Source organism: Ornithorhynchus anatinus, chromosome 6, assembly GCF_004115215.2.
Source record: "Ornithorhynchus anatinus isolate Pmale09 chromosome 6, mOrnAna1.pri.v4, whole genome shotgun sequence".
Classification (NCBI taxonomy): Eukaryota; Metazoa; Chordata; class Mammalia; order Monotremata; family Ornithorhynchidae; genus Ornithorhynchus; species Ornithorhynchus anatinus.
In genome coordinates this window covers 18,964,728-18,984,416 of record NC_041733.1, presented here as the reverse complement: position 1 = coordinate 18,984,416, position 19,689 = coordinate 18,964,728, and the positions used below count along the sequence as shown (strand labels likewise).

Below are 19,689 nucleotides of genomic sequence, written 5' to 3'. Positions count from 1 at the left end.
ACCGGATTTTTCCTGTTCTCGGATTGTACCCCATCTCTCCCTACCTCCTCATCGTCCAGAAGTGAAGGTTGAAAAGTGCTTGCACCTCCAGGGAGGGGAGAGGTTGGGGGGCGGGGGGGGCTCACTGACCCCCATTCCCCACAGATCCAGCCTGCTACGGGCCCCAAGGAAGGGGGTACCCGAGTCACGGTGTCAGGTGAAAACCTGGGCCTGACATACTTCGAGGTGGCCGTGCGTGTGGCCGGCGTTCGCTGCAACTCCATCCCTGCCGAGTACATCAGCGCTGAAAGGTGCGGGTGGGGCCGGAGAAGCTGGCGGGCGATGGCGGGCAGGGGCGGGGGGGAACTCGGCTCTGAGTGTCTGTGGTTTGGCTGGTCAGGCCGCGGCCGCTCCGCGGCTCCCCGGGGCCTCCTCCTCGGCCGAGCCTATTAGTGGAACAGGGCTGGGCACCGCAGGCCGTGGTCCAGGCCGCTCTCCCTCCCACCTGTCCAGTCGGCCAGCGGCCCGCACGGCCCGAAGCGGGGTGGGCTAGGGGCTGGGCTGGGGGCTGGGACGGGGGCCAGGGGCTGGGCTGCTCCTCACCCTGCCCTACTGCCCAGGATCGTGTGTGAGATGGAGGAGTCTCTGGTGCCCAACCCTCCCCCTGGCCCCGTGGAGCTCTGTGTGGGGGACTGTTCGGCTGACTACCGCACCCAGTCTGAGCAGCTCTACACCTTCGTGGTATGCATTCCTGGGCATCCTCTATCCCTGGCTCCCCTACTTTGGGCTCCCTTACCCCAGATCTCCCCGTCCCCGGGTCCCCCCACCACCCCTTCTCCCCAGCCCCCAGATCCCCTCCACCGTCTTCTCCTTCACCAGCTTCTCCTCCCTCTTGTCTCTGTTCCTCCCTAAGCTCCTTCCCCAACTTTCTCCCCTTTCTTCTTCCTCCTCTCAAACACTGACTCTTCCTTCCTCCTTACCTTCTACCCTGCTGGCTCCCCTACTTACCTGCTTTCTCCCTACTCTCCTATTTAACTGGTTTCCCCCACATTCCTCTACTTACCTGCTTCTCCCTCAGCTCACTTTCCATTCCTCCCTTTCCCCCCAGATTCCCCTTCCTTCTGTTGTTGCTGCCTTCAGAGCCAGGATGGGAGGACCTGATCAGGGTGGAGATGGGAGCCCTCAACCTCCCAATGGGGTCGGGGAGTCAGAGGACTCTGTTCCCTCTCTTGGCCTGGGGGAAGCCCAACCCCCAACCCCCACCATTGAGACCCCCTCTGCTGAACCCCTCCTCTGAGCGATTCCTCTGCGCCCCCTCCACAGACCCCAAGTTTCCACCGCGTGAACCCTAGCCGGGGTCCAGCCTCCGGGGGCACCCGCCTCACCATCTCGGGCAACCACTTGGATGCGGGCAGCAGGGTGACTGTGGCTGTGCGGGATGGGGAGTGCCAGTTTGTGAGGTGGGTGAGGGCCCTGGTGGTGGTGCAGAAGGGCTATGACTTGCTCTTTGGTGGGTGGGATGGGAGGGAAAAGGGTAGGATGTGGTTAGAAAAAAGGAAAGGGTTGACACAGGCTGGCAGGCCGTGGGCCCCGAAACACTGAGGTGATACGGGCGGAGCCTGGGCCTTGCTCACTGAGGCAGCAGCCCCCTCCCCAAGGCCCTCAAGGAGAACATGTTAATAATAATAATAATAGTAATAATAATGGTATTTGTTAAGGCTTACTGTTGTGCCACACACTGTTCTAAGCACTGGTGGAGGTACAAGGTAATCACGTTGGACGCAGCCCCCGTCCCACATAGGGATCACAGTCTTAATTTCAATTTTACAGTTGAGGCAACTGAGGCCCAGAGATTTGAAGTGACTTGCCCAAGGTCACACAGCAGACAAGTGGTAGAGCTGGGATTAGAACCAAGTCCTTCTGACTCCCAGGCCCGTGGTCTATCCATTAGATCATGCTGCTTGCCTGCGGCTTGCCTGCCATTCTCATCCAGTCAATCAATCAATTGCATGTGCTCAGTAAATGCCATTGATTGATTTATTAGGAGTTTATGCGCAGAGCACTGTACTAAGCGCTCGGGAGAGTACAGTGTAGTAGAGTTGGTAGACATCATCCCTGCCCACAAGGAACTTCCAGATTATAGGGGGAGGTGGACATAAAAGTAAATTTCAGATGGGGGAAAGTGCCAAGTATAGAGTTATGTGCATAAATGCTGTGGGGCTGGGGTGAGTATCCAAGTGCTTAAGGGTGATGTGGAGCTGAGGGTGGGAGAGAATCAAAATGCTAAAGGGCCGCAGGCGCAAGTGCATAAGTGACACAGAAGGGAGGTGAAGAAATGAGGGGTTAGTCAGGGAATGCTTCTTGGAGGAGATGTGTCGAGTTACGAAAGGAGAGGGAGTTCCAGGCCAGAGGGAGGATAGGAGTACCGCGTCATCAATGAGACAGAGAAGATTGAGGTGCTTGAGCAGGTTGGCACTGGAGGAGTGAAGTGCGCGGGGCTGAGTTGTAAGTAGGGAATCAGCGAGGTTTGGTCGGAGTGGAGAGCTGATTGAGTTCCCTAAAGCTGATCGAAGGAGTTTGGCATGGAGTTGGATGGACAACCAGTGCAGGTTTTTGAGAAGTGGGGAAACGCAGACTGAATATGTTGTAGACAAATGATCTGGTTGAAGAGTGAAGTAAGGACTTAGGCAGAATATAAGTGCTTTAACCAGCAGGGTGGTAGATTTGGATGGAGAGGAAGGGATGGATTCCAGCGATGTTATGAAGGAAGAACCAATGGGATTTGGGAACTAGCTGAATATGTGGGTTGAATGAATCGAGGATACTGCCAAGGTTATGGACTTGTCAAACAGGGAGGGTAGTGGTGCTGTTTAGAGTGATGGGAAAATTTAGGGGAGGACAGGGTTTGGGTGGGAAGAGGAGGAGTTCTGTTAAATTGGAGTTGTCGGCAGCCATCCAAGTAGAGGTGACCTGAAGGCAGGAGGAAATGCGAGACTACGGAGAAGGAGAAAGGTCGGGGCTGGAGAGGTAGATTGGGGAATCATCCACATAGAGATGGGAGTTGGGAGCGAATTAGTTTAAGTTCGTTGTGGGCAGGGAACGGGACTGTTTATTCTTACATTGTCTCTCCCAAGTGCTTAGTACATGTACACAGTAACTGCACACAGTAAGCACTTAATAAATACGACTGAATGAGTTTTCCAAGGGAGTGAGTGGGTGTAGATGGAGAATGGGGGGGACCCAGACCTACCCTTGCCCATCCCACTCCCTCTCTCGCGCTCTGGCAGGAGGAATGCCCAGGAAATCGTCTGCATCTCACCGGCCTCCGCTCTGGGCCCCAGCCAGGCCCCCGTCACCCTGAGCATTGATCGGGCCAACGTCCCCAACCCGGGTCTCTCCTACACCTACGCCCAGGACCCTGCCATTGCACGCCTGGAGCCTGCCTGGAGCATCTTCAAGTGAGTTCCACCTCCTTTCCTCTCTTTGGCTTTTGGCTTTGGGAGGGGAGGAGGGAGGTGGTGCTGGGGTTGTGGGCAGGTGGCAGGACTCAGGAGGGGCTCACAGCTGTCCTTCCTCCCCGTCCCCACAGTGGCAGCACCACCATCACGGTGACTGGCACCCACCTGCTGACCATCCAGGAGCCCCGCGTGCGAGCTAAATACAGCGGCATCGAGACCATCAATGTGAGTCATTCATTCATTCAATTGTATTTATTGAGCGCATACTATGTGCAGAGCACTGTACTAAGTGCTTGGAATGTACAAATTGGCAACAGATAGAGACAGTCCCTGCCCTTTGATGGGTTTACAGTCTAATCTGGGCTCGGCGCTGCTGGGAAATGCAGTCTCCTTGGACCCAGAGCGAATTGCCCATGGCCGGCCCCCTTACTGACCTCTCCCCCGTTCCTCTTCCCGGGTGTCTCGGGTGTCTTGGCCGTCCCCCCGACAAGGGCCCAGCTGGCAGGCGCGGTCTGAGGTCACCCCCTGTGTGGCCTGGTCCCTGACCCCACAGCTTTGACCCGCAGACATGCCACGTGCTGAACGACACAGTCATGCTGTGCAAGGCCCCAGGCATCTTCTTCAGGAAGCCCCGCCCGCCCCTGGAAGGCGAGCATCCCGACGAGTTCGGCTTCGTGCTGGACCACGTCCAGTCCGTTCGTGCGCTCAACCGCTCGGCCTTCACCTACTACCCCGATCCCAGCTTCGAGCCCCTCGGCCCCGCCGGCGTCATGGACATCAAGCCCGGCTCCCACATCGTTCTCAAGGTTGGTGGAGGGGCCGGGGAGGGGAGGGGTGGTGGCTGCTGGGTGCCGAGAGCACCGGGGCCAGGAAAGCAGCCACGGGTGGGCTACTAGGCCTGAGGACGTTTCTCCCAAGCTCTAAATGCAATTGATTGATGGGTTGATCGATAGGATGGGGACCCAGGCAGCTTGTGACTCCATCCTGGTGACTCTGGCCATTCTGAAGGGGGGGTCTAGGCCATGTGCTTGTGTCTGTTACATTGTAAGATTGTACTCTTCCAATCCCTTAGTGCAGTGCTCTGCACAGGGTAAGCACTCGATAAATACGATTGACTGAGACGGGGGGCGGCCCTCATGTGTCTGTTCTCTTGGGGGTGGGGCCCATCCACCTGGTGCAGGGGAAGAACCTGATCCCCGCCGCCTCAGGCAGCTCGCGGCTCAACTACACGGTGCTGATCGGGACGGAGCCCTGCGCCCTCACGGTCTCCGACAGCCAGCTGCTCTGCGATTCCCCCAGCCAGACCGGGAAGCGGCCCGTCACGGTCAGGCCCCGCGGGAGACTCAGACGGGGAGACTGGGAGCATGGCGGCGTGCCCTCCCCTCCCCTCCTGCTCAGCCCACACCCCTCTCTCCCCCCATGCAGATTCTAGTTGGGGGGCTGGAGTTCTCTCCGGGGACGCTGCACATCTACGCGGACAGCGCCCTGACGCTGCCGGCCATCGTGGGGCTCGGAGCCGGCGGGGGGCTGCTGCTCCTGGCCATCGTCGTGGTGCTCATCGCCTACAAGCGCAAGACCCGCGACGCCGACCGCACCCTCAAGAGGCTGCAGATGCAGATGGACAACCTGGAGTCCCGGGTGGCCCTGGAGTGCAAGGAAGGTATTGGTTGACCAGCCGGGTAGCAGGAGAACTCTGGGCAGCGGGCGGTGTGGGCGGGGGACCCTCGCTACGGCGGGTGGGGGCGGCTCCTGGTGTCCCTGGCCGGGATCTGGATGGGAAGCAGAGTTCTCCACTTCTGGCCTGGCCTCCCCTTCTCCTGATGGCACTCTCCCCAGCCCCATGGTACCCCCATTTTGCCCACCTAACGTGCTCTCTGACCTCTATACTCTCCCCTCCCGCTCTGCCCTCCGTGCCCACTTCCGTGCCCCTCTGCTCGACCCTCCTTCCAGCGTTTGCCGAGCTGCAGACGGACATCAACGAGCTCACCAACAACATGGATGGCGTCAAGATCCCCTTCCTGGATTACAAGACCTATGCCATGCGGGTGCTCTTCCCGGGCATAGAGGAACACCCAGTGCTCAAGGAGCTGGATGTGAGTGTGTCCCGGCCCCGGCCCTGCCCCTGCCCCTCCGCCCGCTCCCAAGGTGACGGTTGCCCTCCCCCTCCCTCCCTTCACCCCACAGACACCGCCCAATGTGGAGAAGGCCCTGCGGCTGTTCGGGCAGCTGCTCAACAGCAAGGTGTTCCTGCTGACCTTCATCCATACACTGGAGGCCCAGCGCAGCTTCTCCATGCGGGACCGCGGCAACGTGGCCTCGCTCGCCATGGTGGCCCTGCAGGGCCGCATGGAATACGCCACCGTGGTGCTCAAGCAGCTGCTCGCCGATCTCATCGAGAAGAATCTGGAAAACAAGAACCAGCCCAAGCTACTGCTGCGCAGGTCTAGATTCCTGGACCCCTGGGCTCCTAGACTAGGGCCTCCCCTCCTCTTCCAGCTTGGCTTCCCTCCTCCTCCCTCCGTTCCCACTCCTCCCCCTCCTGGTCTCTGGGGCGCAGCTGTGGGAGGGGGCCGGTTGTTGGGTGGCCCACGCTGTCAGCCCCCTCTTGCTTCCCACAGCCAGTGGGAAGGAGGAGAGTCTGAGGCTGTGGGCCAGGAGACACTAGGAAAGGAGTAGAGTAGGGCCTAAGTCCCCTGTGAACCCACAATCAATCAATCATATTCATTCAATCTTATTTATTGAGCGCTTACTGTTTGCAGAACACTGTACTAAGCACTTGGGATAGACCAATATAGTAGAGTTGGTAGACATGTTCCCTGCCCACAAGGAGCATACAGTCGAGAGGAGGAACTTACAGTGTAGAGGACTGCTTGACTCACCCCTGTCACACCTTCATCCGTGCCCTGTGGCCAGTTATAGTTGGGCTTCTGGTTTTGGGGTCGAGGTCCTGGCTCTAGGGATTCCCTGTTCTCTCCCCTGATCTGCATCCTCCCTCTAGGTTGTGTTAAGCAACGGGGCATAAGGGAAAGAGCCCATGAATCAATCAGTCAATTGCAATTATTGACTGTTTACTTTGTGCAGAGCACTGTACTGAGCACCTGGAAGAATACAGTGTAACAGTTTTTAGTCATGTTCCCTGCCCACAACAATCTTACAGTATAGAGAGGGCGACACACATTAATATAAATAAGTGCTGTGGAGTTAAGGGTGTATAGAGGATGCAGATCCTCATGCAAGGCAGTTACGGGTCCAGGGTTCTAATCCCAGCTCTACCACTTGTTTGCCGTGCGACCTTGGGTGAGTCACTCGACTTGTCTGTGCCTCAGTTTTCTTATCTGTAAAATGGAAATCCGAAACCTGTTCTCCCTTCTACTTGGACCCTGAGCCCCATGTGGGATGGGGACTGTGTCCGACCCGATTGTCTCGTGTCCTTCTCAGGGCTTAGTACTGTTGTCGCCACATAAAAAGCTCTTACAAATACCCCAATCATTATTTTTACCCCTCGGGGCCTTGCATCTGGGCTTTGTCTTCCCCATCCCCAAACGGGCCCCTCCCTTGCTTTGTCTCCCCACAGTGGGGGCTGAGCCCTCCCTTTCTTTGCTCCTTCAGGACCGAGTCCGTGGCTGAGAAGATGCTCACCAACTGGTTCACCTTCCTCCTGCACAGGTTTCTGAAGGCGAGTTCACGGGAGTGGGTTCCCAGGGCAGGGTGGGTGGTCTGGGGGCCGGCGGGGGGACACCACAGTCGGACTTCTCTCCACCGACTTCCTCCCCACCCAGACTGCACATTCAGCTGAGTTCAGGAACCCCGGGCCCGGCACAGGTTGGAGCAGGAGGCGGGGTGAACAGAGTTCCCTGACCCGGAGAGGGCTCCCCTGCCTCAGTTTCCCCTAAAAGGGCCGTGGGTCCAGTTGAGAAACCTGTGCCCCTGCCCCACCCAGGAGTGTGCCGGGGAGCCGCTGTTCATGCTGTACTGCGCCATCAAGCAGCAGATGGAGAAGGGCCCCATCGACGCCATCACGGGCGAGGCCCGCTACTCCCTGAGCGAGGACAAGCTCATCCGCCAGCAAATCGACTATAAGACCCTGGTGAGGGCTGGGTGTAGGACGCGGGAACCTTGTGCCGGGCTTTCTGGGGGCGTGCTACTCGGTTCCGGGATCTCCTGGGACCCAGGGGAAGGTGGTGCTCAGGGCTAGCTTGCCTGGAGGAGACGTCTGGGAAGATGGGAGCTGCCAACCCTCCCCTCCCATTGTCCCCTTTTTCACCCGTCACTGTCAGACGCTGAACTGTGTGTGCCCAGAGAGCGAGAGCGGCACGGAGGTGCCCGTCAAGGTGCTCAACTGCGACAGCGTCACGCAGGCCAAGGACAAGCTACTGGACACGGTCTATAAGGGCCTCCCGTACTCCCAGCGCCCCAAGGCCGAAGACATGGACCTAGGTGCTGGAGGGAAGCGGGGGCAGGCCTCCTCCCAGCTGCTCCCGAGTGGCCCCGGGATGGTGGGGTTGGGGGCGAGGACTGCTGGGACCCGGGAGGGTCAAGAGGAAGCAGAGAGCTTGGGGAGCGAGGCCACCCCAAACCACAGTAGCCATGCAGCAGGCACACCAGTCCAGTTGCTCTCCAATTCAGCCTCGGGGAATCCCTCCTCTTTCCCTCCCCTCTCCAAGAGATAGTTGGGGAAATGGCAAGGACAGGGGCGGCGGAGGGGTGTGGGAGAAACCTGCCCTGAGGTGTGAGCCCTGAGGTATGAGCCCTGAGGAGCTCCCAATTCAATCATTCATTCAATCGTATTTATTGAGCACTTACTGTGTGCAGAGCACTGTACTAAGTGTTTGAGAGAGTACAATATAACAATAAACAGATACATCCCATACCTACAATGAGCTTACAGTCCAAGGCCATCTGGGGCGGTTCCGGCTTAGCTTCAGTGTGGACCTGGTGCCCCCCAACCAAGCCCACTCCCAAACCGGGGACCTCATTTCCCAGGTTGGCCCAAGGCCGCCTGGGGCCCTCACCCCCAACTTCTTCCCACCTGAGGGTTATCATGCCTGCTTTGTTAAATGCTTCCTGTGTGCCAAGCACTATACTAAGCTTCCTATCTCCTGGCAACAGCTGGAAGTGGCTTGGATTCTGGGACTGGAGGGGTGAGGCAGCCTGGGCTGAGCGGCCCCGGGGATCCCAGGCTGCCCTCCCCCTCGCTGGTCTGGAGGGACTGGCCAGCAGCCATTCCCTTTCTGGCAGTTCCTCCGCGCGTGGCCGGCAGGGGCTGGGCCGGTGGGGCCGACGGGGGCAGGGGGCAGAGTGGTGCCACGGGGCCAGGGCTGCCCCGGTGATCGAGCCGTGCCCCCCGCAGAATGGCGCCAGGGCCGACTGGCCCGGATCACCCTCCAGGACGAGGACGTCACCACCAAGATCGAGTGCGACTGGAAGCGCCTGAACTCGCTGGCACACTACCAGGTGGGCGGCTTGACCTGGGCCCTCAGCTCTAGCCCCTGCAGCTCAAGGGCTCTGACCCCAACCCAGGGCCTCATCACTGAGGCATCCCCCTCCGTGGGTGCAAGGAGAGTCCTGGCTCCCAGCCAGTCTCCAGTTGATGCATCGCCCCCACGATTCACAAGCTCCCTCACCCACCCCTGAGAGCGTCAAGCGGAGAGCTTGCCAGCTCCTCCCTGCTGGCCTTCAGGAGGTCAGTCAATCATTCGTATGTATTGTGTGCTTACTGAGTGCAGAGCACTGTACCAAGCGCTTGGGAGAGTACAATATAACAGACACATTCCCTGCCCACAACGAGCTTAGAGTCTAGAGGGGGAGACAGACATTAGTACATAAGTCCTTGGGGCTGGGAGAGGAGACGAATAAAGGGAGCAAATCAAGGCGATGCAGAAAGGAGTGGGAGAAGGGGAAAGAAGGGCTTAGTCAGGGAAGGCCTCTTGGAGGAGATGGGCCTCCCCGCATCGCCACCCCCCGCCCCAGGCGAACAGTTACAACCGGGTCCCTGCAGGTGACGGATGGATCCATCGTGGCGCTGGTCCCCAAGCAGATCTCGGCCTACAACATCGCCAACTCCTTCACCTTCACCCGCTCGCTCAGCCGTTACGGTAAGTCGGCCGCAGGCGGATAATATCAGCCCTGATAACGGTGGGAGTGGTGGCGGTGGTGGCGATGGAGATATTTGAGAAGTGCTTATTGCGTGTCAAGCATGGTACTGAGTGCTGGGCCAGATACGAGTTAGTCTGGTGGGACACAGTCCCTGTCCCTCATGGGGCTTACAGTCTAAGAAGGAAGGACAACGGACACTGACTCCCCGTTTTACAGAAGAGGAAACCGAGACCCAGAGAAGTGAAGTGTCCTGCCTGAAGTACAGCAGGCAAAAGTTGGCTGGTGGCTCTGCCCTCTACCCCCAGAGCCCTTCCCCTTGGGGGTCGGGCCTCTGTCCGGGCCCAGCCCCCCGGGCCGGTCTGAGCTGCCCCCTCCCCCGGCAGAGAGCCTGCTGCGCACCTCCAGCAGCCCGGACAGCCTGCGCTCCCGCGCCCCCATGATCACCCCTGACCAGGAGACGGGCACCAAGCTGTGGCATCTGGTGAAGAACCACGACCACAACGACCACAAGGAGGGGGACCGGGGCAGCAAGATGGTGTCCGAGATCTACCTGACCCGCCTGCTCGCCACCAAGGTGAGGGCCGGACTCCGGCCTTGAGCGGGGGAACCGCCCCCACCCCGGTTGGAACCCAGAGGGGCGGAGGCCGCTTTCCGATCGGGCGGGCGGGCGGGAGACCCCACCGTTGAGAGGGGCGTCCCGGCCCTCGCCCACCCCGCAGGGCACGCTGCAGAAGTTCGTGGATGACCTGTTTGAGACGGTGTTCAGCACGGCTCACCGCGGCTCCGCCCTGCCCCTCGCCATCAAGTACATGTTCGACTTCCTGGACGAGCAGGCTGACAGGCGGCAGATCGGTGACCCTGACGTGCGCCACACCTGGAAAAGCAATTGGTAATGCCACCCGTGACCGCTCCCTTCCCCGACGGACCCCGGGGGCCTAGCAGAGCCCTGGACTTTTCCCTCCCCTCCTCGCTTCTCCAGACCTTTTCACACCTCAGGATGCTCCCATCTATCTCCATAGGCCTCATTAATAATTGTATCAGATGTTTAGCGCTTACCGTCTGCCCGGCACTGTACTTAGCACTTGGAATAGATCGGGTCAAAACATCAGGTTAGACATGGTCCGTGTCCCATATGGGGCTCACAGTAGAAGGAAGTAAGATTTAATCCCCATTTTACAGATGAGGAAACCGAGGCACAGAGAAGTTGAGTGACTTGGCCAAAGTCTCAGAGCAGACTTAGTGGAAGAGCTGGGATGAGAACCCAGGTTGTCTGACTCCCAGGCCCGGCCTCTTTCCATTAGGCCACACTGCTTAAAATCCCCCGGAGCGGCCCCCAACAGCTTCGGGAAATGGGGGATTTAGAGGAGTTCAGAGACTTGCCGAGGTCACCCCACTCACCGAGTCTCCGGACCCCTCACCCGTTCGCCGTCATATTCCGGGCAGGTGGACCTGGGGTCAAGTTGGAGGGATACCTTCCTTTGCCCCTGCCACTTCCCCATCGATCTGAGGACTCTTCACTCTCTTCTCCCCCACCCCACCCCCCACCCCACTTCAGTCTCCCTCTGCGCTTCTGGGTCAATGTGATCAAGAACCCCCAGTTCGTGTTCGACATCCACAAGAACAGCATCACGGATGCCTGCCTGTCAGTGGTGGCCCAGACCTTCATGGACTCCTGCTCCACCTCGGAGCACCGGCTGGGCAAGGACTCCCCCTCCAATAAGCTGCTCTACGCCAAGGACATCCCCAGCTACAAGGCCTGGGTGGAGAGGTGGGCGGTAGGGCGTCGGGGCAGGGGCTTGGACAGGGCTAACTTTTCCCGTCAGCCAGCAGGGCGGCTGACCCCCGTGTCCAACCCGCTGGGGTCAGAGGGGGTCCGGCAGTGCCGAGACCCCGGGTGGCGGATGAGAAGGATGGAGTCGATAGTGCCTAGCGGAGAACGTAGCTGCCATCCCCGCTGGCCGCCTCCCTCCCCTGGCAACATCACGTGACAGCTGGGCCGACCGGCAGGCCCGGCAGACGGCACCCTGAGAGAGCCAGGAGGAGAAGAGGGCTGGCCGCCCTCGGGGCTGGCGCCATCCCTCGTCCCTCTGCCGAGCCGGGCGGGGGCTGAAGATGGGAAGTGGACCTCTCCTTGCCCTGCCGTCCCCCTGACCAAAGACGACCCAGAGGGGCCCCGAGAGACAATTGCAGCATCATTCCTCCCCTTCACTTGGGGCCGAGGGCAGAGCACGACTTCATCCATCTGCCCTCCAGGCCCCTGGCTCCCCCTTGAAGGATTAAGCAGGGTGGGGGGCTGAGGTTTCACAAGGGGCTTTTTTATGGGGGGAGGTGCCTCTATGTCTCCCTTCGGCTCTGCTACCCCTACCGTCGCCCCCACAGGTACTACCGTGACATCTCCAAGATGGCGGCCATTAGCGACCAAGACATGGATGCCTACCTCGTGGAACAGTCGCGGCTCCACGCCAACGAGTTCAACACCCTTAGTGCCCTCAGCGAGCTCTACTTCTATATCAACAAGTACCGGGAGGAGGTCTGTTCAACGGCCCCCCTTAACCCCTTCCCCATCGCAGCCCCCCGGGTCAACCGCTGCCCAGCCCAAGCTTTGGCCCCGTGGTGGCTGTTCCAGGAACCGTGCTGCCCGCTGGCGACCTCTGGGGCAAAATGCCAGTCGCCTCCCCGACCCCCAACCCTCTCCGCCCCTGACCCCCATCTCTTCCTGGCCTTCTGCAGATCCTCACCGCTCTGGACCGTGATGCCTACTGTCGGAAGCATAAACTGCGACAGAAGCTGGAGCAGATCATCAGCTTGGTATCCAGTAACAGCTGAGAGGGGTCGGGGGGGGGGGAGTCGGTGGCCCCCGCCCTCGAGGCCCTCCCACCCCGCGGTTGGACAGGCCCCACTCTCAACCCTGGAGCCTGGAACCTGGCCCCCTCCTCTCCGCTTTCCAGCTTCTGGGACCCACTGGGGGTGGAGGGGGGAACCGGCACCCAGTTCAGTGAAACCAACCCCGCTAGGGGGTGGGGTGGGGAGAGATTTGGGCAGACGCTCCCTCCCTTCACCAACTCCTCTCAGCAGCAGGACGAAGCGGGCACCCTCCCCGCCCGCCTCTAGGTCTGGCAGAATGTGAGTTCATGGGCAGCGACCCCACCCCCGGGACATTCCCTCCCACTCTAGATGGATCCCACCAGTGCCTCCGCCCGCGGGGCCTCTGGGGGGATCCGTACTTCGTGCCTTTCTTCCAGGGCCCAGGTGGCTGGGCACAGCGGCCGGGGGGGCGCCGGGGGGGGCCCCGCCTCCCCTCACTTACCTCCAGAGCTGTATTTTCCAACAGCAATATCCTACCCCAGCCTCTAGCCCGGCCCCTCGGTCCTCCTAGCCTCCACACCCCCCGTCCCCTACCGGCTCCTCAGCATGGGTGAACCAGACCGGAGAGCGGCGGGGGACCAGGGCCAGGCTTGGGCAGAGTCTCTGAGTGGATGTCCCCGGATCCAGGGCCAGCCGGAGGCTCCCGGGAAGAGCAGGGTTCCCCTGGCAGCAGCCCAATGCCATCAGGAGTCGGGGGCTCCCTCCCAACGCCCCCTCCCCCCTGGCTTCTGTCTAAGATGTGCGTTAGCGGCAGGCGGGTCTCCCTGCTCCCTGTCCTATTTATGTGTCCTTGTTCCCCTCCCTTCTCTATTTATTTAATTTAATCACCCCCCTCTACACACACTTCTCCCCAGCTCCCGCACAGCTTGTAAGTAACAACCCTGGAGGTGGGGGCTCAGGTGGGTCGGGAGCCCTGGGAGCACCAAACTATGCTGACTACCTGCCTCTCCCCCTCTCCGGTTTGGCGTGGGGTGGCCAGGAGCCAGGGAGAAGGCTTGGGAGCTTTACAGATCCCCGATGTCACCCCCAGAGTTGCTGAGGGAAGCCCCTTCTCTCCTGTGCCTGCCTGCCTCCACTGCCCTTCTGCCTCCCTGATCTTCTTGCTTCCCCCTGACTCTGGCCAGCGATGATGCCCCCCTCCGCTCCCCACCCACCTCGCCAAAGCCTCCCCCGGTGCTGGCTCCTCCCCACGTCCTCCTCGGCAAACTGGTCCTTGGAAACCAGCAACCTAAATACCCTCTGGACCCCCACGCCCTTGACCCCAGGAGGGGCTTGGGTCTGGGTCTGGGGTGGGGTGGAGGGGAACTGGTGGTACCGGGGGAGGAGGGGGAGGAGGGCGAAACAGAGCAGGCCACGGCCCTGGGACTTGATCTAGGGTGGGGGCTTCCCAGGTTCATTGTCCTCTGGCCACCTTCTGGAGCCAGCTGGCCCCTGAGGCTCAGGACCTCCAGTCCCAGTGGCCCAGGGGAAGTGAAGTGGGGGTGGGGGTGAGCTGCAGATATACCTGACCCAGAAAAGCAATAACAAGGAGCCTGGCAAAACTGCCATTGCCCGCCAGCCTGCCTGCCTGCCTGCCTGGACTGAGGTAGTTGGGGCTCTGGGTGACCCTCTCCCTTTCCCCACCCCCTCCCTTGCCAAGGGTCCCGTGCCACCCACCCTACTCTAGCAGCAGTGCCTTTCACCTGCTTTATGCCCATTATCCCTGGTAAGGTTGGAGCTGGGGAAACTGAGGCAAGGAGCCTCCCTCTATCTCCCCCCCACCTCCCCAGATCTGCCCGGAGAGGTCAGAGTTGTCTGCTCTCTGCCACCCTCCCTCGGCCCCATCTCAGAAGGCCAAGCTGCTCCCCCATTCCCCGCTCCAGATTGCTGCCTCAGTTTCCCACCCCCGGGACCCCCCAACTGGGAAGCAGGAACCTCAACCCCACCCAGAGCCTGAATCTGAGCCGAGCCTGCCGGAGCCGGGCCCCTGAGCCGCGCAGTATAGAGACATATATATATATATGTATACGTGTGTATATATATAGTCCATAGAGCTATAAATATTGAGAGAGAGAGAGAGAGAGACCAAGAGGCCCCAGAGACGTTCGTGTTTCCTTGTGACGTATATCGAGTAGTTTCGATGGAGAATTTAAAAAGTGAAAAGAAAATGTGTAAAGGGCAATACACCAAAACCCCGGAGTTGGACGAGGTGTTCCACTCCCCTTCCCCCCTCCCTCCAACCCCCCCCCCCCCCCGGGGCTGGGACCCTCTGAGAGGGTGTGTGTGTGTGTGTGTGTGTGTGCCCGAGTCCCCTGCCCCCTCCCTCCCCATTCGCTCTGGTGTCCTGTGAAGCAAAGGGACGGTGCCTTATTCCTTAATTTATTCAGTCTTGTAGGGATCCGTGTAAATTATTCCTGGATGTAGAAATTCCCTGTACAAAGCGGGGTCCGGCCTGAGGACCAAGCCCCTGTAAATAGTGTCCGTCCCCCCCAGCCTGGGGGTTCCCCACTCCCGCCCGCATGAGCTTTTTATTTTTTCAGTTTCTGATTATTTTCTTTTGCTAATTAAATGCTGGAAACAGTGCCTGGTGTGACTGTCGTCCGGGCCGAGGGCTACTGGATTCTCCTCCCCGTCAGACCTGGCTCTGTGGCCTCGGCCCCGGAGGGACACGTGCTGGACGGACTGGGGCCGGGGGGATGGTTTCATCTGGGCAGAACTGGGCCCCGTGCTCTGGCCAGAAAACGTTCCCGGGACAGGACCGCTTGTGGCTTCCAGGAGTGGGGTGGGGGGATGGAGTGGGAGCCCTTGGTCAAGACCAACTGGCCCCTTATCACCACACCGAGGTACCCCGGAAGCCGCTGGTGGTTCTCCAGGGTTTATTGAGCGAAGGCCGGCTGGAGATAGAATAATGGCCTGGGCCTACAGAAGGGAACGATGCAAGTAAAGACAGAACCCCTGCCCCAGAGAGGCTACTAATTGCTGGGGCATGGTGGGGTGACAGGCCCAGGAGAAGGCATTCGCCCCAAGCAACGGTCCAAGATCCTGTCCCCTCCTGCAGCCAATACCTGTGAACAGCCCCAGGTCTATGCCCCCTGAGGCTGGCCTGCTTCTACTCCTGCTAGAGATGGGGCCTCAGGTCTATTCAAGCCTCCCCGGCCCACACTCCCACTTTCTCCCAGAAAAAGAATTGTATTTATTAAGCACTTACTATGGACTAAGCACTAGGGGAGCTACCAAATAAGTCAGACACAGTCCCTGTCCCATAGAGGGCTCACAGTCCCGGGGGGAGGTTACTGAATCCCCAATTTACAGATAAGGAGACTGAGGAACAGAGAAGTTAGCGACTCCCCCAAGGTCACAGCAGTAAGAGGCAGGACGAGAATTAAAACCAATTCTAATTCTAATCCCCAACCCCTCAGAGTAACATGATAACATGTGCACTTTGTGGAGCCACGCTGACTTTACATGATCCTAGGGTGCTTTTTTTTAATGACATTTGTTAAGCAGTTAGTATGTGTCAGGCATTGAACTAATCACTGGGGTAAATACAAGATCATCAGGTTGGACACAGTCCCTGTCCCTCGTGGGGTTCATGATCTTAATCCCTAGTTTACAGATGAGGGAATTTAGGCCCAGAGAAGTGAAGTGACTTGCCCAAGGTCACCCAGCAGACAAGCGGCAGTGTCAGGATTAGAACCCAGGTCCTCTGACTCTCAGGTTCTCCAGGGGGACCCCCAAACCCCCCCTCTTGTGCTGGAGCTCTGTGCTTCCTCACCACCAGGTCTGGACGGATTCTGGCACCACCTCTGAGCCGGAACCCGGACCCGGGAGCCCAGGCAGAGGGAAGCTGGCGCAGGAAACCTGCAAGTGGGCATAAAAGTGGTGGTTCTTTGTGCCAGTTGAAATCGGGGCTGGGGGTTTTAAGACCACACAAGGACCACTGGAGCCTAGACCCCAGTCAAGAGCTCTAAGAAAGGCAGTTGGAGGGAGGAGTGTGAAGAGAATGGTGGGGTGAAATGGAGGATGGGGGGAGACATGTTAGGAGAATTGTAAGATGGAGGATGTGGGGAGAGAGAGAAGCTTGGGGCTGGAGCAGGAGCTAGATTGGGCTGCGGTCTCCTCCCCACCAACACTCTCTCGCCCCAGATAGGGCAGGCAAGGGTTAGGGTTAAACTGAGGGCCCAGAGGCAGGGGATTGATCATGGAGACCCTCCGGACCAGCTTCCTTATCGTGGGGTGGGGGTGGGGAGCTGAGCTCATTAGCCAGTGATCATTCCTCCGCCCCAACCATCCCTGGCTCCTCCCTGGTCCCAGAAGGCGAAAGGGGGAGGTGGGAAAGGGGTGTACAGGGCCTCCCTCCACCACCAAACAAGAAGCCCCTACAGTGTGGGGTGGTGGAGAGGAGTTCAGGTGCTTGATTCCCTTCTGCTCGGCTCCACTATCTAAGAGGGGAGGCTCTGCAAGCTGCCATCTCCCCCCACCCCCAGTCTGCTTCCCTTCCGATCATCAGCTGGGGCCACTTAGCTTTGTCAGCAACCCCGTGCCGCTTACTAAATGAATGATGGTGGCGGCAGGGGAGGGAGGAAGGGGGTGTAGATTCATTCATTCTCCCTCTCTTTCCCTGAATATATATCACAGCTGCTCCAGGAGGATCTCTAAGCATTTGGAAAATAGAGGCTCCTCTCTCCCTCTGCTTGCCCCTTCCTAATTCCCATCCTTGGGAGCTGTTACCCTCCCTCAGGCCTCAAGGAACACCCACGTTTCCCGGCCTATAGGAGTCTGGGGAACTGAGGCCAGGGCTCCCCGCAGCTGAAGCTTTTGGGCGGGTAGGGGGCTGCACACAGGTTGGGGAGTGTCTTTCTCTGGAAATCTCTACCGGTCATTCTGCCTGCCTGGGCTGGGTATGGTCCGATATGGCAGCCAGCCTACCGAGCCTCCGTCCGCTGGGTGTTTCTGAGAGGAGTCGATATTATTGCCACATCCCATCTGCCCTCCAGAAACTGTGCTTGGGTGGGAATGAGGAGCAGGGGCTGACTGAGGCCGCTCTCTTCTCCTTCTCTAAGGCCATATCCTCCTCTGCCTGCCCGGGCCGAGGGCAGCCATCTGGAGGCAAGTGAGCCAGCCAGGCTCTTGGCCAAGTCCCTCCCCATGCCAGCCCCAGGGCAAACGCACTCTCCCACGCAGCGACTCCTTTTCCCAGCCAGCCTGCGGGGGCTAATTGGTTCATTAAGCCCACTTTATTAGACTAACGAGCACCTGCATTGGCAGGCTCGTCTGACTCTGCTCTGCCTCCGGGCCCCACCCTGTTTGCTACCTCAGTTTCCCTTCGACCAGGGCTTCGGGATCTACTTAAACAAGAGAGGGAGCAGCTTCCAGGGTGAGTCGAATTCTACGTGAGCGGCCTTGGGGTTTTGTCCAATAACGGTAATCCAGCATCTGATTTCTTCTGTCCCCCCTCTGGTTTGATGGAGCCTAATTAGTTTCCCTTGGGCAAGGGGCCTTGAGGGTTAGGAGGAGGAAGAGGAGGAGCACAAAGAATCTCTGTGGCCCCTGGCACTGGGTGGCCGGGCCCTCTAGCTCCTTTCATGCCACCTTCTTTCACCAAAGAAAGCCCAGCACCATCTCAGCTCCTTTACACGGTGGGCACTCTGGAGCTCATTTAGATCTTCTCCCTCAGTGCAGTGGCCCCGGGGCCACCCTCTGCCAACCTGGCAGGGACCAGTCCAGGATGAGAGGTGCCAACTGGATACCCCTCACCCCTGCTCTCTGTTCCTCACGAGCTCTAGTCTTAGAGGCTGCCCCTCAGAAAAGGAAACGAGGGCTGTCATCTCCCCTTCCCAGTCCTCCCCCTTCCCTAGCCCCGGGCTTTGGGACTCCTGCTGAGAGGCAATCTGGGAATCTGCCCTGCTTCTGGAGCTCCTCCCTCCTTCAGTGGGAACCGGGGCAGAGAGGGCAGCGCTGAAACTACATGGTGAAGGATTTAGGCTAGACTGGCCCCGGGGACGTGTGATAGCTCCTTTCTAGGGGATCTCCTGACCCCTTCAATCAATCAATTGTATTTATTGAGCATTTACTGTGTGCAGGGCACTGTACTAAGCGCTTGGGAGAGTACGGCACAATACAACAGATACATTTCCTGTCCACAACGAGTTACAGTCTAGAGGGGGAGACAGAAATTAATAAAAATAAATTATGGTTACGTCCATAAGTGCTGTGGGGCTGGGGGAGGAGGTGGTGAATAAAGGGAGCAAGTCAGGGCAATGCATAAACGAACTGGGAAAAGAGGAAAGGAGGGCTTAGTCAGGGAAGGCCGCTTTGAGGAGATAGGCCTTCAGTAAAGCTTTGAAAGTGGGGAGAGTAATTGTCTGCTGGATATGAAAAGGGAGGGTGTTCTAAGCTAGGGGCAATATGTGGGTAAGATAGACTAGATGGAGGTACAGAGAGTAGGATGGCATTAGAGGAACGAAGTGGGTGGGCTGGGTTACAGCAGGGGCTCGGCAAGATAAGGTAAGGAGGGGAAAAGGTGATTGAGTGTTTTAAAGCCCATGGTAAGGAGTTTCTGTTTGATGCAGAGGAGGGTGGGCAACCACTGGAGGTTCTCGAGGAATGGGGAAATATGGCTTGAACGTTTTGGTAGAAAAATGATCCGGGCAGCAGAGTGAAGTATGGACTGGAGTGGAGAGACGGAAGGAAGGAAAGCCAACAAAGGAGGCTGATACAGTAATCAAGGTAGGATAGGATAAGTGCTCGGATTAACGTGGTAGTTTGGAAGGAGAGGATTTTAGCGATATTTAAAGGTCGAACCAACAGGATTTAGTGATGGATTGAATATGTGGGCAGGCAGGAGGAGGGAGAGGGAGGAAGGAAGAGTCTGGGGGCTTTGCCAGCACTGACAGGGAGATAGCTGGGTCCCAGCTAACCTCCAGGCCGCAGCTGAGGGCCCAGCTGAGGAGCTTCTCTGGGCTGGACAAGGGGCCGGGGGAGTGGACGCACCAGGCTGAGGTCCAGAAAGGACCCTGCGGGCCAGCCTGTCGACACTGGGTTAACTGGGTTTGTTGCTGAATTGCACTCTCCAAGCACTTACCACAGGGCTCTGCACACAGTAAGTGCTTAATAAATACGATTGAATGAATGAGTAAATTGAATGAACTAGGTCTGTTTACTTGTACTGATGTTTGTCTCCCCACCTCTAGACTGTGAGCCAGTTGTGGGCAGGGATTGTCTCTATTGCTGTATTGTACTTTCCAAGCACTTAGTACAGTGCTCTGCACACAGTAAGCGCTCAGTAAATGCAATTGAATAAATGAATGGG

The 19,689-nt window shown here is 58.6% G+C and overlaps 1 protein-coding gene across 1 annotated transcript in view; it reads left to right on the top strand.

Annotated features, from left to right (window-relative positions):
* The window catches only part of PLXNA3 (plexin A3), a 42,151-nt gene extending 27,618 nt beyond the window's left edge, over positions 1-14,533 (top strand). The window contains exons 13-32 of the mRNA XM_029067623.2: positions 145-290; positions 600-720; positions 1,303-1,439; positions 3,267-3,437; positions 3,569-3,662; positions 4,004-4,243; positions 4,618-4,761; positions 4,863-5,097; positions 5,388-5,530; positions 5,622-5,878; positions 7,047-7,113; positions 7,378-7,524; positions 7,715-7,874; positions 8,788-8,891; positions 9,436-9,532; positions 9,917-10,107; positions 10,253-10,422; positions 11,089-11,301; positions 11,913-12,063; positions 12,264-14,533. Of these exons, the coding sequence (XP_028923456.1) occupies positions 145-290; positions 600-720; positions 1,303-1,439; positions 3,267-3,437; positions 3,569-3,662; positions 4,004-4,243; positions 4,618-4,761; positions 4,863-5,097; positions 5,388-5,530; positions 5,622-5,878; positions 7,047-7,113; positions 7,378-7,524; positions 7,715-7,874; positions 8,788-8,891; positions 9,436-9,532; positions 9,917-10,107; positions 10,253-10,422; positions 11,089-11,301; positions 11,913-12,063; positions 12,264-12,359 (3,084 nt within the window). The 3' untranslated portion in view covers positions 12,360-14,533. The remainder of the gene's footprint in view (positions 1-144; positions 291-599; positions 721-1,302; positions 1,440-3,266; positions 3,438-3,568; positions 3,663-4,003; positions 4,244-4,617; positions 4,762-4,862; positions 5,098-5,387; positions 5,531-5,621; positions 5,879-7,046; positions 7,114-7,377; positions 7,525-7,714; positions 7,875-8,787; positions 8,892-9,435; positions 9,533-9,916; positions 10,108-10,252; positions 10,423-11,088; positions 11,302-11,912; positions 12,064-12,263) is intronic.
* Positions 14,534-19,689: the final 5,156 nt, after the last annotated feature.